This window comes from Nematocida minor (assembly GCF_024244105.1).
Source record: "Nematocida minor strain JUm1510 chromosome Unknown 7925, whole genome shotgun sequence".
NCBI classification, from domain to species: domain Eukaryota; kingdom Fungi; phylum Microsporidia; genus Nematocida; species Nematocida minor.
Genome location: NW_026250402.1, coordinates 35,065 through 51,199, shown reverse-complemented (window position 1 = coordinate 51,199; position 16,135 = coordinate 35,065). Strand labels below are relative to the sequence as shown.

Below are 16,135 nucleotides of genomic sequence, written 5' to 3'. Positions count from 1 at the left end.
AAAAGTACCATTGCTGTGTTTATATTTAGCCATACTTTATATATCAGTGATTTTTAAGGGTTGTAAAGGCTCTTAGTGATTCTTTGTATTTATCTTCCATCTCTTTTTCATGCAATAGCATTTTCTTCCTGTACTCTCTTTGTTTATCTTTCATGGATTTTGTTTTTTCTCCAATAGTTGTATTGATAGCACTGGCTGCTGCAGCCTTTTGCTCTTGCAAATTGAGCGCATTACTGTAGCTTTTTTTCATTGCATTGACATGCCCTATTTCAGCTAAGTACTTTTGCTTATTTATTTCGTGCTCTTTTTCACACTCTGCAAGTGATTTTCTCATTTCTTGTATATCTTTTGTGTGCATGCTGTTCTTTTTTATTGCTTCTTTTATGCTTCCGACATCTTCTGACTCTGATTTCTTAGATTCTACTCCAGCTGTGCTGTATAGCTCTGCCAGTGCACTCTGTCCTTTTGTATCAAACTCACTACTTTCGCTGATGGTTGCATTGCTATGCACAAGTGTACTATCTCTTACGCCATGCATCTCCTGTTTATTACTGTACTCTTTCTGAATCAGAAATAGAGTGTTCTTGAGTGAACTCATGAACTTGTTGGCTTCTTCTAAATCTTTTGAATGCGTAGAGAGATCTTTGCTCTTAGTATACCTTTCATTTTCCACTTCAAGCAGTCTTTTCTGCTCTTCTTGTTTTTCAGTTAGCTTCTTCTGCTCTTTTTCAAGCTCTTTGACTTTCTCTAGGTTGTAGGTAGTACTTTCGAGCTTACCCTGCTTGCTTATGGTTTTTTCAATGTCTGAAATGCTTCTTAGCAGTCTTTCATTTTCGTCTTTCTTTTTGTTTATCCTGCTATTCAGTGAGTCAATGTGTTCTTTCTTCTCCAGCTCTTTTAGCTTTAGGCTTTCTAAATTTTCTTCTTTCTTTTTACTCTCCTCTACAAGCTTTTTATAGTCCACTCTACTGCTCCTATTTCTGGCTATTAGGCCAGTGAGCTTTGTTTTTACCTTTTGCAGCCTTTCCTTTATCGTTGGCTGCATGCTTCTTAGAATCTCATTTCCTTGCTGCAGCTGTTCGCTCTCTCTTTGCACATGGTCTCTGTATGCAAGTAATTCTTTTGTTTTTGCAGACTCTTTGGCTTGTAGAGTGTTAAAAATACTCTCTGCTGTTGCATTTTCACCCAGTGCTAAATCTTTAGCAATATCGCTGTATTCTGTTTCTGTTTTGGCCATTTGGCTCACTGTCTCTCCGCCAGCCTGTATATTCTTGGCTATTTCAACATATTGATTGTTTTTCCGAATATTTTGCATAATGATGTAGAGCTGTGTTCGAATAGCATTCAGTTTTTTTAATCTTTGGGATTCTGCAGTAACTGGTGGCGTCAGTGTGGGCTTGCTGCGTGTAGGCTGCAAATGCGCTCTCTGCGGTGACTGTGGCGGTGCATACGCTACAGGTTGTGCATGCTCTCTGTAATTTGGGGGATTTGATGCTACAGGTTTGCTGGGCGCAGGATAAGAATGTACTATAGACTGCTTTACTTGAGGCGGTGTGTGTTGTGGCGTATTTATTGCACTATGTTCGCCAGAGCTTTCATTAAGCTCTTCTAAAATGCTTCTGCTGTCAAGTTTTATTTTGAAGTCCTCCAGTGCTACGTATCTCCTGATTCTTTTTGTTTTATCAGAGGAATAATAAAAATCCAGCTTTGAGCTCATTGGCACAGAATGGCTGGCTGTGTGTCTGGAGACAGAGCTGTCACTTTCAGAAGCAACGTTTTTTATGTAGAACAGTGTTTGCATTTCAAGTTCCATTATGTCTTTGGTATACCTTAAAAACTTCATAACGATATTTGCTTTTTCTTCTTTGAAAGAGGAGTAGTCTGTTGTAGATTTACTGAGTCTTTTAACGGGATTTATACTCGAGGTAATTGACAAGCGCAGGTGTGAAATACTTTCCCCATAGCATCTCTTTAGCTCTAATAGAAAATTTGACACCTCTGCATCAATGGCAGAGTAATACTCGAGCACCAGAGCAGGTATATTAGAGCCAGCTGATGTTCTTTGGCTCTGCAGCATCTGGCTTTTGTGACCTTTGACTGATTTAAAAAGAGCTTCGTACTTTTCTTTTATTTTTTCGTTTGTTTGGCTGTATTCATAATTAGTATGCCTATTCATCCAATTGTTTAGATCAATGACTTTGTTTGTGGTATAGCTTATTTCGTTCACAAGCAATCTGTCTATGGCATCTATTGCTCTGTTTGTGCTTTTTGGGTCAGAAAATGTCTCAATGTAGTTCACGTGGATAGATGAGACCATTTCTGCGTTTCTGCTTGGGACGATAGCATTTTTTTTCCTGCTTGGCATAAACATCCATGCAAGAGCTCCCATGTACTGGTCGTTGACTCTGTCTCTAAAAATACACTCTATTCTTTCATTGGAAAAGAATCTGTCCCAGGCATACACACTCTTTGCTTCGTGCTCTTGTTTTATTAGTTCTTCAACTGTGCCTATTGCTTTTTTTTTCTCCTCTACTATTGAAGCAGCCAGCTTCTGCAGATAAATACTGTAGTCTGTGCTTTTTGATCTTTCTCTTATGAAGCTTTCTAGAGAGTCTGAGTATGTTTCTCTGTCTATCTTTAAGCTATTTTGTGAATATCGTAGGTTTCTTTTTCTCTTCTTTATCTTTTTTACTTCTCGCGCGTTTACTTGAGCATCTGCTTGGTTGCTGTCTTCATACTCTTCTCCTCTTTCCTCAATATCGCTCATAATAATGTAATTTGAGATACTGTGGCTACTTTCTAGTGCCGACGAGCTGTTAAACACAACCGTGCTTTCCTGAGGCTCTAGGCGAATTTGTCTAGTGGCTACCATACCACCTCCAAGTGCTTTCTGTATTGCTAAGACTGCAATAGATATAATTGCCTTTCTTTTGCACAGTGCATACTTTCCCTTCATTTTCATAATTTTCTTTCTAATTTCATTTTTTATCTATTATAGCACATACGATCTTTATCATATTGCAAGTGATCTCAAGAGCTATCAACACAGCATGGGTAAAACTTAGCATTATGCTCATCTATAGAGAGAAGACAATCTCATATTAGATAGATCTTCATACCTCAAATGGTATCTGATTATATAGCCAGCCTAATGTGTGTGTTTTCTTTAGAATACATATTTGAATATTCCAATGAAAATAAAAAAGTGTATAGCAATTGGCCACTCAGACAAAATATGTAGTAGTTGAAAAGCTCTGCAAAATAAACTAAAATAAAAATATTTGTAAACAGAGCAAGTTCTAATTTTAGCCTCCATCAAAAGTTAGCACCCTGTGTATTTAAAAGTATGCATATTTGAATATTCTCGGGTTATATCTAAATGAGAAAACTTGCAGATAGCACACACAGATTCATATTTACAAAAGTTTTATTAAATCAGGTGTTATTACTCCATTGGCACACTCTAGTAGAACACCAGAAGAGACATGTGCTTAATAGCTAGAAAAACACGAGAGCAATAAAAAAAGGTATGAAAAATATTTTTATTAGATACTGCACAACCCATGAAAAAACTAAATAAATAATTAAAACTTTTAATTTTTCAAGAATAAACAAAGAAAATGATGCAACAACAAACAGTGTTAGTTAACGAACTCACAACAACAGAAAGAAGCGAGCTGATTCTAGAAGAGGAAGAGAAATTCAGCACCGAATGGGACACGATCTACAAATCTACAAAAGGATTTATTATAAACGAGTTTCCGCGCCTAATTCTCTACACCGTAGGCCTTTTCTTCATTGGCCTCCACATGAAGTCTTTATACAACGATCCATACAGACTGTACTTTGAGAGAACAGAAAAGAACGCCTTCTTGTTCAGAAAGGGGATAGTCACCGGTGTTTTCATTCTTCTGGCATCGTATGTTGTGTTTTTCATGCACTCAATCACAAAAAAGCTCGTTGACCTGAAAACAAAAAAAGATAAGACAGTGGCGCTGATAAACAGAGTGGCGCTGAGCCTGGTTGGTGTTCTAATATACGGAGGACTCGGATTTTTATACGTGAGACTGATGGAGCACAAATACATAGGCTGTCTGATGTCCTTTATCTATTTTACAACTTTCTGTATTGTTCTACAGTCAATCTGCAGCATTGCAACGAGTATATACAGAAGAATAACTGGAATAAAGAGCATTCCAACAAAGGGAGAGAAGGCAATAGGAGACCCAGACAGCAACTTTTTCTTCTTGGTGTACTCTCTCTTTGTAGGCTCCATAATGTTGCTTTTCTTCACAGTCTCTACAATTCTGTGCGGAGACATTGTGTACTACATAGTAAAAGACTTAAACGGGCACCCGGTCCCCCACACCATTATAAACGGAAGGTATCTTCTGCTAGGCGATGTAAATGTGTCTTAAGGTATCTGAAAGTGCACGCTGCTTTTAATCGCTAGTTAATTATATTCTGCACTTTAATTAATTCTCATATGCAAACATATTTTTAGTAGCTCCGGAGTGATGAAAGATGCATTTGTTGTATATCTTGAAGTTGTCCTGTGCGCATGGGAGTGCAGAAGAGCTGCACTGCTTTTAGTCAATATTCTGATAGGACGAATGTTTATACTCGTCGGGTACCATCTTTACTGTTTGAATTAGGAAGGTTGCATCCATCACTGATATGCATGCAGGCAAAACAGCACAATTAATACTTTAATCACAAAAATAAAAGACAAGAGGATGTCTGCAAGGAAAGTCTCATGGGAACATAGATTCTTCAGAGTATCTCGAGAATCCACTCCCTTTGGAGACATTACTAATAAATATTCATAAGTTAAAAATCAGTCGTTATCTACAGATCACAAACTCATATTTAGTGCAGAATGGTGCAGATAGAGAACAAAAAGGTACCCTCAAGATTCTTTTATTTTCCAAACTTACTGATATGAAGAAGCAAGTCAACTACTCTGTGCGAGTATCCATACTCATTGTCGTACCAGGAAATAAGCTTGACAAAGCGGTCTGAAAGGAAAATAGAGGCTGTAGCATCAAATATGCTGCTAGCACTGTCTCCAATAAAATCGCTGCTAACCACTGCATCTTCTGTGTACTTGAGAATTCCCTTCAAAGTGGTTTCACTTGCTCTCTTCATCGCCTCTTTTATCTCTTCAGGCTTTGCGCTTTTCTTCAGGCGCACAGTCAGATCCACGACACTTACATCTGGCACAGGCACCCTAAAGGACATTCCCGTGAGCTTTCCTTTGAGGCTGGGAATCACCTGGCCAATCGCACTGGCTGCTCCTGTGGACGCAGGAATGATGTTCTGCAGGGCTCCTCGGCCATCCCTGTACTCCTTCATGGACATTCCATCGACTATTCTTTGCGTGGCTGTTAGAGCATGCACGGTTGACATAAGCCCTTCTTCAATTCCAAAGTTTTCTTCAAGAACCTTTGCAATGGGCGCAAGACAGTTTGTTGTGCAGCTGGCATTGCTTATGACGGTTTCTCCTGCGTACTCTTCGTGGTTTATTCCCATTGCAAACATGGGCGCATCTTTGCTAGGGGCAGTTATTATGACAGACTTTGCACCTCCCTTTATGTGCTTTTGGCAGTCTTCCACTGTTTTGAAGATCCCCGATGCTTCTATCACGTACTCAGCGCCGTATTTGCTCCATTCTACCTCAGATGGATCTTTTTTGTTTGTAACTTCTATGGAAAGATCTGGCATGCCTTCTCTTTTTACCACCAGAGAGTTGCTTGTGTGCTCAACCAGAGTTCCCTTAAGAGTGCCGTGTGTCGAGTCTCTGTATAAAAGATACGCAAGATACTTTGCGTCAACAAAAGGATCATTGATGCATCCTATTTCTATGTTTCTTTCTAGGAGTATTCTTGCCACCATTTTTCCAATTCTTCCTGCTCCATTTATGCCTACCTTCATATTTATTTGCAAGTGTAAACAAATATATGGTTATTTTAAATGCTCTCAAGATCCTTTCGTCCGAGACAAGGAACTCGATAACTGTGATGTACAGGCCTAAGCACAGCATACAAAAGTCTTTCATTCTTCCGCCATCCATCAGCGTCAACGTAGAGATATTCCCTATCTCTGAAATAGGAGTGTTTGCTCAAGCAGAGCCTCTGAACTTCATAGACGGGTACATGGGCTGCGAATTTGGGAGACTGCGCATCACCCCGTGCACAGCAGAGGGCTTTGCTCTCCCCGAGTGGTTTGATCTTGTTTCTTCAAACGTAGAGATTCCTCTGTCCAAGATAACGGCGTGCGTGGAGGAGAATGTAGATCTTCTCGTGGAAAGCGCAATCCGAAAGTCTGAAAAGGCAAAGTTTAAGGTAAACAATCCGGTTAGTCTGAACTTCGTGGTTTTTTTTGTTAAGATAAACCGGCTGAAGGACGCACTTAGGTGCATAAAAGAGAACATACCCACCTCCTACTCTCTCTCCGCCATTCTTCCCTACATCATCTACGAGATGCTTATCTCTGTTTTACTCAATAGGGAAGATCCTTCCGTATTGGGAAATATAGCATATATCTCAACTGTATTAGACAAGTCAATGTGCAGCAGTGACGAGGACAGGGTGCTGAATGCGATTCTTGTAGGGCTGCAGCACTCTACAGCCAGAAGAACTCCAAGCATTCTTAACATGTACTCTCGCATAAGCATTGCACCGCACAAATCAGCGACTTTCTACTATCTGCTATCTCTGTACATGGGCTCAGGCTACACCACAAAGTACACGCTGATCGGCCTTTCAATGGACAGCCCGCAGTGCCATATGTGCTCCAGCTCAAGAAGTGCCAGTGTCAATAGCACTCTGCAGTCCATTATTTCCCTGGAAAGTGATCTGGTGCTAGAGCGCACGCCGTGTGACTTAGTTCTAGACGAGTACATACACAGCAAAGGATCCATGCCAGACCCTGAAATAATCATTCGCCCGGGAATAGGAGAGTACTTAACCCAAGAAAACCAGGGAATAGAAATGACAGAGACAAGAGATCTGTACTCAGCCAGCGCATCTGTCCATAAGGATGCACAAGAGTCTACGTGCACTGTGTACACTGAGGGGAAAATAACTCTGCAAGTTGCCAGCCCAGGGGTAGAAATAACGGGAATATTACTGGGTAGGCCTCTTTCAGATACAGTGATCGTATCTAGTCAGCCCCTGTGCACAGCAGAAAGAGGCGTGCAGTGCATTCCACCTTTTTTCTCGCAGGAGAATAAGTACAGCTTTTTCATTAGCACTACGTCTACTCTTCTGGAGGTGTATCTAAAGTACAAAGGACGGTCGTACAGCAAAAAAGTAAATATCTCTGTGGAAGTACTGGAGGTTCCCCTATCTAAAAAAATTGCATCACACCGATTGAGCATTGTCCCAGGGGTCAGCTGCACTGAAAGCAGCGAAAAGCAGGAGACAGAGCACTATCTACAAAAGTTTATAAACAGCCCGTTTTCAATAGTCTCCAGAAACCCTCTCCAAGTGAGAGTTCCCTTTTCCTACAACGGACACATGCTGTACAGTGAAGTTGCCTTTGACTGGGACTATATGTCTATAATGAGAATCAAGGAGACAGAAGACTCCTACGAGATACACGCTACCTGCAAAGATATAACTGTCAGATACGCAAAGACATCGCAGAGCATAGACGCAAAAACATCAAAAATCATCCCAAAACAGGAAAAAGCTGAAAAAACGATATCATGGTTTTTTAATGACAAAAGTAAAAGCGGAAAAATCACTCTTTAGCTCTCGCGCACTGCGAGAATCACCAAACAGCTTTCTCTGCATGATCCACGCTAGAAACTAGAAAAGAGGACAAATATTTTCGTCACATAGTAAATAAAATTCATTCTATACCTCCTTACTCTTCTACGTTCTCCACTTCTTCCTCTTCTTCTGAAACATCCTTTTTCTCTGCATCTGGACCCATCCACGCCTCGGTGAAGACGGTGACTAGAGGGGGGTCTAGCACCTGCCCCTCAAGCTTTGTCAGATCAAGATCCATCTTCTTGAAGTTCTCTTCGGTGATAAATAAAATGCCATCGTGCATGCCTTCGGCTTTTATCTCTTCTTCGTTCGCCTCCTCTGCCTCTTCTGCATCTATCGACTCTTCATTGTCGCTTTTCTCTTCTGGCTTGTTGTCCTCTGTCTCTGCGAGCTCTTCTTTTTCTTCTTTATTTTCATCTGCTTTTGCCTCTTCGTTGTTTGGGTTAGAAGACTCCATCTCGTCTATCTCAAACGCAACTTCTTCTTCAGCAGGCACAGCAGGCGCCTCTATTATCTGAATGCCTGGGTAGTCTATCTTCACAAAGTATCCAACTCTCACAAACTCCTGATTCTCTGCGGTGTAGAACAAAAAAAGTATCGATGTGAGCCCAATGAGATGCTCCCTTGGTATTTTGCTCATGTCTGGGATTTCTGTTTCTAAGTCAAACTCAGCTACCCCCGCAGGAATCCCTTCTACTGTTTCGCTGCAGAGAATCTGGTCGTAATCATTGTTCGACGAGCTGACTATATACACAACCTTTACCTTCAGCACTGCGTTGGCCTCGGTTGAAGACACGCACACAGTGGGCGTCATTTTCTTTTTGAGAATGTCCGTTGGCCCATTGTTGTTTGCAAAGAAGTTTATAAAGCACACTTCGATCATGCGCAAAAAATTATTTTAAATAAAATACTTGCAAGAAATACTGCACGCCTACTCTTTTCAAATGTAAACAATCTACGCCACACTGCTATCTCGTGCTGGTCACAATTAAAAATGCTGTATTCAACGGAAATAATATATTTATTTCAAATAAGTAAAATCTACCTGTTTCTGGCTTTTTAACCGAAGAGGTCCATGTCTCCTGAGCTTTCTTCTTCGCTTTCTTCCTCCTCCTCTACTTTCTTAGCTTCTGGGGCAGCTGCAGATGATGCAGATGCGGCTGCTGGAGCTGCAGACTGGAGCATAGAGACACCCTTTGCGATGAGCTCGTTGCTGTTCTTTCCTTCTACGGCTGCAAGAAGTGCTTGGATTTTTGCGGAATCGCTCTTTCCTCCTAGAAACTTGATGAAGTCTTCTATCTCTGCTGCATTTGGGGCCTTAGACTTTGCGCACTCTAATAATCTGTATGTTAGTAAACAATCCATAATACAGGGGGAAAAATAAAAATAATTTTTACCATTTCGAATGTCCATGCAACAGCTGCAATTATTTTTAAAAGTGCACAGAAGGTTTATTTAGCTTTGTCTGTGTGATCAGTCCTAGGCTGCTGCGCTAGAGCATCCATTCCTGCTTCTATTTTGGTAGGCTGATCTTTGCCAGTTGTAGATCCTAATAGACATCCAGAAGCACCAGAGACAACTTGTTCTATCTTTATCTTGTTCGCATAGTGTACAGCCTGTTTACAGTGAGCTCTTTGTGCACAAGAGAGTTTCTGGCTGAAAGAACAATTCGAACAAAAGTGTCCATTTCCTCTTCTGTCAAATTTTTAATTACATCTTTATACTCAAGAGATACGTTGTTGACGTGCGTAATGCTGGGATTGGTTCTGTACATAAAGAAGCTGTAGAAATACATTTTATCCTCTACCTCAGCGTATTTAGTTGACGGCTTATACGTAAACTGTCCTGGCAAAGTGTCGAGAAAGGGGTCTTCAGCCGTGTAGGTTTCGCCATCTGGGATGCTCAGGGATGCACGCACGCACCTCCGAACTTCCTCGTCGGGAATAGACTCCCTTCCCTGCACACATCTGTCAAACACGTCGATTTGCGGAACCTCGCCATTAAAAAGCTCGAATAAAAAGATGGCATTTTTTAGATTGAGAGTGTACAGAAGACAGAATGCCATTTTTCTATCTATCCCAAGCCTTACGTACAAGTGTGGGATCATCTCCTGGATGCTTTCCCATATGTTGTCTTTTATGTTGTATGCCGTGATAAAAAGCTGTATAACGGACTGGATGTATATCTTGTTCCTTCTAAGAAGCCGGACAAGAATGTTGGAAAAGTGGGGTATCTGGCTCTTCTCGTACAAAACCCCAAGGAGCACGCCGCCAAGTAGATCATTAAAAGCAACAGACTCTAGTTGCGCAAGTATGTTCAGCTCTTCTGTCACCATGACCACATTGGGCCCATAGGCAGTTATGATCTTGTACGCAGTGAATGAGTCTCGTATGGAAGATATGATGTTCTTGTCTCGAAGACTGTGGAGTATCTCGTACACTTTCTGAATTTCTGTAAAATCTTCTGGAATGGTTATGTTCGGGCTTAGATCGCACTCTCCTTCCACATCCTCTTCGTTTGGATCAGTCAAGAAAGAAAAAAGGACTGAAAACTGCTCTTCAGTCTTACTTGCTCTCTGGAGAAGATTTTTGACGACTTCAGTGTTCCATCTTCTTTCAAGGTACAGGAGAGCGTTTGTCAGAAGAAAGAAGTCTTTTGAAGCGTACGCCAGTGCTTCTATTTCCAGCTCCACAATCTTTTCTCTCGTGTACTCTTTCTCCAGCTCTTCTGCGATACAGTTTACGAGTGAGTGCTTCTGTGGCATGTTAGTTATCATGATAATAAGCTCATGTTTCCTTTCTTCAAACTTTGGTATTATCTCCTTTATGTACTCTTCTAAAACAGACTCATGCAGATTAAGTATTTTCTCATTCATGTATAAAAAAATTATTGAATGGTTATAAACCAGACCAATTGCCAATTATTCAAATATCTGCAGCATGAATTCATATTCTCTAAAATAAACACAGTCTAAAAACAGCCTCATTAAGAGCAAAAGAGCTAGTAAGAGTCATTGCTCTCTTATATCTAGCTGTTTTGATGCTTTTCTGTAGGCTGTGCAAGAATAAGCACAGAGCAGTGGTGCAATTATGTGGTGTTCGAATAAAAAGCATTATACTCTGTTATGTGGAGTATAGCAGTAAGTCTTTATGCAGTATAAGGGATATTAGCACTTTTCAGAGATGTTAGGGCTGTCTGTGCACTAAATAAAAGGAAGAAAGTTTTTAATTCGCATTCAATTTACATGAGAAAACTTACACTTAACAACCACAACCAAATAGACATTCTTGGCCTGGGAACGTACGAGACAAAGTGCGAGGAGGCAGATGTAGCTGTTAAAGCTGCAATGGAGGCAGGGTACAGACTGTATGACACAGCCCAAATATACAGAAACGAGAAACAAGTAAGCGAAGCAATTGCAAAAACAGGAGTTGAAAGAAAGGAAGTATTTATAACCACGAAGGTAAGCACAGAAAATCAAGGATACGAGAATGCCCTAGCATCTGTGCGCAAGAGCCTTAAGGTTATGGAGCAGAGCTACATCGATCTTGTTCTGATCCACTGGCCTGGCGCGAAGGGAGTAGACCTCCAGAGCAAAAAAAACAAAGAGCTCAGACACGGAACATACAGAGCTCTTTTGGAGCTGCAGGAAGAAGGAGCTGTGCGCAATATTGGTGTGAGCAACTTCATGCAGAGCCATTTGAGAGATCTTTTCGAAGAGTTCGACAAAAAGCCACAGGTAAACCAGATAGAGCTTTCGCCTCTGTGCTACCCTAAAGACGTAGTTGAGTACTGCCAAGATAACAGCATAGTTGTTCAGTCGTACTCTACTCTTGGCCGCGGTCTCCTTCTGTCCGATGAATATTTAAAGAGATTCCCAGCTCTTGCAGGCATGAAAGAAAAAGGATCACTTGCAAACCAGATCCTGAAGTGGTCCATGAACAAAGACTGCTGTGTGATACCAAAGAGTGTGCACCCTGCAAGAATTATTGAGAACTTCAAGGCACTTGATCAGAGTATAGACCCCGAGGACGAAGAGTTTCTTGACCACTTCCCTGTCCAAGAAAGAACCTGCTGGGATCCCAACACCATTGCGTAAAACGAATAAACATTTACCATGCAGCTACACAAGTGAATTCAAATAAAGAATTTTATCAAATTTAGTTTATTGATTTATTGAGCTTAATTTTCTGCCATGTGTATTCTCTAGATAAAGACCGTTGAGCATACTCCAGTAAGCTATAATTCTCTGCTTTCTATCGATGCCGGTGCTGCTAGCAGGCACTGCTATATAATATTTGGCTGGTTTCTTTTGCTCGCGCCCACTGAATCTTCCCAGTTTTCGCATTTCTCATCTATTTTCTGTTTTTTTGAAACCTGAACGACAGTTTCATCATCCATAGGAGGAATGTATGACCCCATTCTATTGAGAATGCTGTTGCAGGCTTCTATTGACGTGTTCACTCTTTTTTGTTTCTTAGTTGGCCTTTTTTTCCTCTCTGAGAAGCTTGTCAGCATTGCAAATCCGCGCCCGCTTTGTGCGTTTATTTGCTCAATTAGACTGGCGAAGCAGTCCTTCCCCAGAGTCTCTTTCTGCTCTACGCTCTGCACACCCTCTACCTGCACATTGGATACATCCATGTTCTCTTCTTCATGGTGTGTAGAATAGCTCTCTTCTTCTGAAAGCTCTAGCACGCTGCTTGCGTCTGAGTCTTCGCTCATTTCCTCGCGAAGGCCCTCACCAAGAGTGAAAAAATCATCTTCTAAATCGTTGTTGTGCACTTTTCTATCCAGGTGCGCCATGACCTCTCTTTCTTCCTGTGTTCTTGCGGACATCGCAGGGTCTTTTGTAAAGACCATTCCCGTGTACTTTTTTTTCATAAAAATTTGACAGACTCCAAGACAAAGCGTATTTAAATGCTGTAAATATACTGGTAGATTTTTTATTTATCAGAAAAGAATAGCCCGGAAAAAGCTGTAAACCGAGCAGTATCACGCGTCTACAGAGGAAAGAGAACTTTTTCTTTGAGAATTCGAAGACCCACCGACTGCCACTCTTTATCAGTGAGCCACATGTCTTTCGAAGGCTCTATGTTTGTCAGAGCAAATAGGCCGTTCCATGCGACCTGTGTCTTCTCGCTTTCCGATACATACAGGAAAGAAGAGCCTGAAGTGTCCTCAATTATTGAGACTATCTGCTTGGAGTCTTCAGGTATGCTCTCTATGTCTACAGCGCTAACTGTCTCAGCAGGTGCATCCTGCGCATCGCCTTCTGGCGTATTTAAGTGTGTATTTGTTGTGCCTGCCTGCGATGTAACGAGAATAACGGCAGATGTGATCTTTTTTACCCTCTCTGCAGGCGCCATGCGGTATACAATCTCTTTACCAGCGACTAGTAGATCATTTGGCCCTGGCTCCAGTTGTTTCTCTGGCTCCTCTTTGATCCCGCACTTCTGCAGCATGGTATCACTGTATTTTTTGTCGTCGTATATATTTATCGCGTGCTTATTAAGAAAGTGCATACTAAACTCTCCTATCTCAAAGGGCTGGTTGCACAGATGGCAGACAAGCTCAACTGTCCTGTGTTTCATGGGCTCTTCCTTCTTCAGAAACTCTTCCACTATATCACTGCCGTAGAGTGTTGTGCTGCTCTCCATGCCTTCAGTGAAAGTATCAAAAATGCAGTTATCTTCGATCAGCGAAATAGTCTTATCAGAGGAGCTGAAAAACACAGAGTTTGAAATGCCCAAGCCCAGGCTAATGCTCAGCGACATAGGCAGAAGCAAAATGCCCTTAAATCCTGCATGATTTAACACACAGTCCACCATATTCATGATGCTCACTCTGTTCAGGCCATCTGGATACACAAGACCTATGAAAACATCGCTGGCCTTTATGCTTTCCATGCCTGGAAGAGAATACTCTATTTCCCTGACCACTTCAAAAAGGTCCGAGAGTGTTGTTTTTTTTGTCTGCAAATTGGAAAGACTCTTCCCAATTAGACACTCTATCTTAATGGAGTTGCTGTTGTGCTTGTACAAAAAGTCGCCCGTTGTGCTTGTATACTTTGATATGACAACAATGTACAAGATGTCTGTGTCTTTCTTATATCCTGCATATCTGTAGCACTGGGGGACATAGTACGAGCTATCGTTTTTCATGAAGTAGCTGTATATGTTCTTGTTTGCCGTTTGGATTCCTTCTATAGCATGGACAGAGGAAAAAGGAGGAGTATGTTCCATGTGACAGAAAAAAAATAAATATATAAATATCCAGAGGTGCACATCGCTCCAATCAGTGCAATAGCTCAAGTGAAAGATCAAACAATATATTAAAATATATATTATCAAAGCCCAGTAAGAAAAGAAGAAATGCGCTCCCTAAGATGGAAAGTATGCTTATCCGTGAAGTGAAGGGTTTGCAACTTTCTGCACTGGCTGAACATCTGCAGTAGGAGATAAAATAAACCAAAGGAGTAAAAGCTGGAGATTTACAAAAATATTTTCAATGGACTATGAGCGCTGCAGAGAAATACTAGACGAAGACAGCGATGAAGGAGGCCATCCAAACATCGATGACCGCACATTCAAGAAGTGGAAGCAGGAAAGAAAAGAGGAAATAAGACAGCAGCTGGGCCAGCGACTGCAGGCCATTGAGGGAGAGGAAGAGTGCACTGAAGAGGCAAAAAAAATAAAAGATCTTCTGAAAGAGAAGATAGTAGACAGAGGAACATACACAAAAGTATCAGCCACTTCAAGTGTCTTCGAAATAGTTGCAATCGAAACAGAAGACCCTCGCATACAGAGAATAGTAGAGACTATATGCGAGTCAAACAGTGTAATAGACTACATAGCAGTGATTAAAGAAGTACTAGGCACAGAAAAAACAGAGGAAATGGCAGAGCGTATCGAAGAGTATCTGCTAACGGGAATAAAGTACAATATAGAAGAAAAATACTATGCTGCTTCGCAGAGAATGGCACAGTGCATAATGGCGCTGGAGTATGTTAAGATAGAAAGTGGGCCCATCACAGGACACATTCTAGAGGGTATCTGCAGAGAAGGCGCGGCGTACCACCAGAGAATTCTTGACTACTACAGAACAAACTCCAAATAAAAGTGGGTTTGTAGCTCATGCAAGAGTTCTCTATAGTCTAGCAGCAATTGCAATAAAAATAGAGCTAGTTACGCCATTTAAAAACATTTTACAACACTAAAGTGTAGAGATGCACATATAAGCACTCTGAGGAATTAGCAGCACTGCACATGCTCCCATTGCAAATAAATAAATATAAAGAGAAGTAAGCGCAAGCTGTGCATTTGTATACACTTTTATTAGACAGCTCCATGCCTGCTCTCCACTACAGATAGTTGAGGTCCTATGGTGTAGCGGTAGCACCCGGGACTTTGAATCCCGTAACCCGAGTTCGATTCTCGGTAGGACCAATCACATTTTTTCTCTCGTGATCTTGGTTACATCCCTGCTGAAAATGTTCTTGAGCAGCGCTTCCTGTCTGCTGCTGAGTCTCCTTCTGGCGCACGTTACCACCACCACCTCTTTCGTGCTGCTCAGAATGTGGCGGATGTTTATGTTGACAAAAGGAGCCTTTTTAAGATATATGTACAGCTTGGGCTGGATGGACGTTATGTGCATTGGAGAGAGCTCTTCAACAACTATCAGCTCGATTATGTGCAGATAATAGCTGCTTATCAGGCTGTTTATGATCTTTGGTCTGCCTGTGGTATTTAGTAGAAAGTGTCTAACGTAGCATACGTCGTGCCTGATCTTTTCTATGATCTTAGCTCGTGTTTTGCTGATTATTGAGAACATTTTGCTCTCCAGGCGGGAGTACTCCATTATCTCGTGCTTCAGGTGCATACTGCTGCACGATAGAATGTGGTATGCTGTTTTGCTGTACAGATTTATGTGAGCATCATAAACGGATCGATAGCCAATGCTGTCCAATATAGATTGCTCCTGCTCTGGCGACAGAGAAAGGGAAGCAAGAGTGTGCACTTTCCATTGCTCGAGCAGCTTCCATTGGTCTAGTGCAAACAGATACTCAGAGATGATGCTCATGGACAGCCGCACTAAAGGAAGTGTGTGCAATTAATAGAGGAGTACTATTTAATTGACAGTAAAAGATAGAACAGATAAGATATGCTGTACAGAGGAGATGGAGTGTGCACCAGTGCAGATGGAAGAGTGTTCTGATTATCACAGAAGGAAGTGCAGATGGAAGATTTTGATCTAAAGAAGAAAAGAGATCCAGAGACAGAGAAATGCAAAGTGCCACAGTATGTCTACTAAGCACAGAAAGTATCTGGCAATCTGCACCTTCCTAATGCAGTAAATGA

General features: G+C 41.4%; 12 protein-coding genes across 12 annotated transcripts; 4 read left to right on the top strand and 8 right to left on the bottom strand.

Annotated features, from left to right (window-relative positions):
- Positions 1–43: 43 nt before the first annotated feature.
- NEMIN01_0055 (uncharacterized protein) lies at positions 44–2,962 on the bottom strand (the record flags this gene model as incomplete). Its single annotated transcript, XM_051475997.1, has 1 exon — positions 44–2,962. One exon carries the CDS (start codon positions 2,960–2,962, stop codon positions 44–46), a length of 2,919 nt encoding a protein of 972 aa, XP_051331957.1.
- Positions 2,963–3,620: 658 nt separating this feature from the next.
- Positions 3,621–4,418, top strand: NEMIN01_0054 (uncharacterized protein; the record flags this gene model as incomplete). The annotated part of the gene is made up of 1 exon (XM_051475996.1): positions 3,621–4,418. The coding sequence occupies one exon, from the start codon at positions 3,621–3,623 to the stop codon at positions 4,416–4,418; it is 798 nt and encodes a 265-aa protein (XP_051331956.1).
- A 502-nt stretch (positions 4,419–4,920) lies between these two features.
- NEMIN01_0053 (glyceraldehyde 3-phosphate dehydrogenase (phosphorylating)) lies at positions 4,921–5,934 on the bottom strand (the record flags this gene model as incomplete). Its single annotated transcript, XM_051475995.1, has 1 exon — positions 4,921–5,934. One exon carries the CDS (start codon positions 5,932–5,934, stop codon positions 4,921–4,923), a length of 1,014 nt encoding a protein of 337 aa, XP_051331955.1.
- A 26-nt stretch (positions 5,935–5,960) lies between these two features.
- NEMIN01_0052 (uncharacterized protein) lies at positions 5,961–7,757 on the top strand (the record flags this gene model as incomplete). The annotated part of the gene is made up of 1 exon (XM_051475994.1): positions 5,961–7,757. One exon carries the CDS (start codon positions 5,961–5,963, stop codon positions 7,755–7,757), a length of 1,797 nt encoding a protein of 598 aa, XP_051331954.1.
- Positions 7,758–7,872: 115 nt separating this feature from the next.
- On the bottom strand, positions 7,873–8,661 carry NEMIN01_0051 (histone chaperone ASF1; the record flags this gene model as incomplete). The annotated part of the gene is made up of 1 exon (XM_051475993.1): positions 7,873–8,661. The coding sequence occupies one exon, from the start codon at positions 8,659–8,661 to the stop codon at positions 7,873–7,875; it is 789 nt and encodes a 262-aa protein (XP_051331953.1).
- A 176-nt stretch (positions 8,662–8,837) lies between these two features.
- On the bottom strand, positions 8,838–9,143 carry NEMIN01_0050 (large subunit ribosomal protein LP2; the record flags this gene model as incomplete). Its single annotated transcript, XM_051475992.1, has 1 exon — positions 8,838–9,143. One exon carries the CDS (start codon positions 9,141–9,143, stop codon positions 8,838–8,840), a length of 306 nt encoding a protein of 101 aa, XP_051331952.1.
- Positions 9,144–9,369: 226 nt separating this feature from the next.
- On the bottom strand, positions 9,370–10,653 carry NEMIN01_0049 (uncharacterized protein; the record flags this gene model as incomplete). The annotated part of the gene is made up of 1 exon (XM_051475991.1): positions 9,370–10,653. One exon carries the CDS (start codon positions 10,651–10,653, stop codon positions 9,370–9,372), a length of 1,284 nt encoding a protein of 427 aa, XP_051331951.1.
- A 369-nt stretch (positions 10,654–11,022) lies between these two features.
- On the top strand, positions 11,023–11,877 carry NEMIN01_0048 (uncharacterized protein; the record flags this gene model as incomplete). Its single annotated transcript, XM_051475990.1, has 1 exon — positions 11,023–11,877. One exon carries the CDS (start codon positions 11,023–11,025, stop codon positions 11,875–11,877), a length of 855 nt encoding a protein of 284 aa, XP_051331950.1.
- Positions 11,878–12,065: 188 nt separating this feature from the next.
- On the bottom strand, positions 12,066–12,659 carry NEMIN01_0047 (uncharacterized protein; the record flags this gene model as incomplete). The annotated part of the gene is made up of 1 exon (XM_051475989.1): positions 12,066–12,659. The coding sequence occupies one exon, from the start codon at positions 12,657–12,659 to the stop codon at positions 12,066–12,068; it is 594 nt and encodes a 197-aa protein (XP_051331949.1).
- Positions 12,660–12,778: 119 nt separating this feature from the next.
- On the bottom strand, positions 12,779–14,020 carry NEMIN01_0046 (uncharacterized protein; the record flags this gene model as incomplete). The annotated part of the gene is made up of 1 exon (XM_051475988.1): positions 12,779–14,020. The coding sequence occupies one exon, from the start codon at positions 14,018–14,020 to the stop codon at positions 12,779–12,781; it is 1,242 nt and encodes a 413-aa protein (XP_051331948.1).
- Positions 14,021–14,285: 265 nt separating this feature from the next.
- Positions 14,286–14,894, top strand: NEMIN01_0045 (uncharacterized protein; the record flags this gene model as incomplete). The annotated part of the gene is made up of 1 exon (XM_051475987.1): positions 14,286–14,894. The coding sequence occupies one exon, from the start codon at positions 14,286–14,288 to the stop codon at positions 14,892–14,894; it is 609 nt and encodes a 202-aa protein (XP_051331947.1).
- A 330-nt stretch (positions 14,895–15,224) lies between these two features.
- NEMIN01_0044 (uncharacterized protein) lies at positions 15,225–15,857 on the bottom strand (the record flags this gene model as incomplete). Its single annotated transcript, XM_051475986.1, has 1 exon — positions 15,225–15,857. The coding sequence occupies one exon, from the start codon at positions 15,855–15,857 to the stop codon at positions 15,225–15,227; it is 633 nt and encodes a 210-aa protein (XP_051331946.1).
- Between the last annotated feature and the right edge of the window lie 278 nt (positions 15,858–16,135).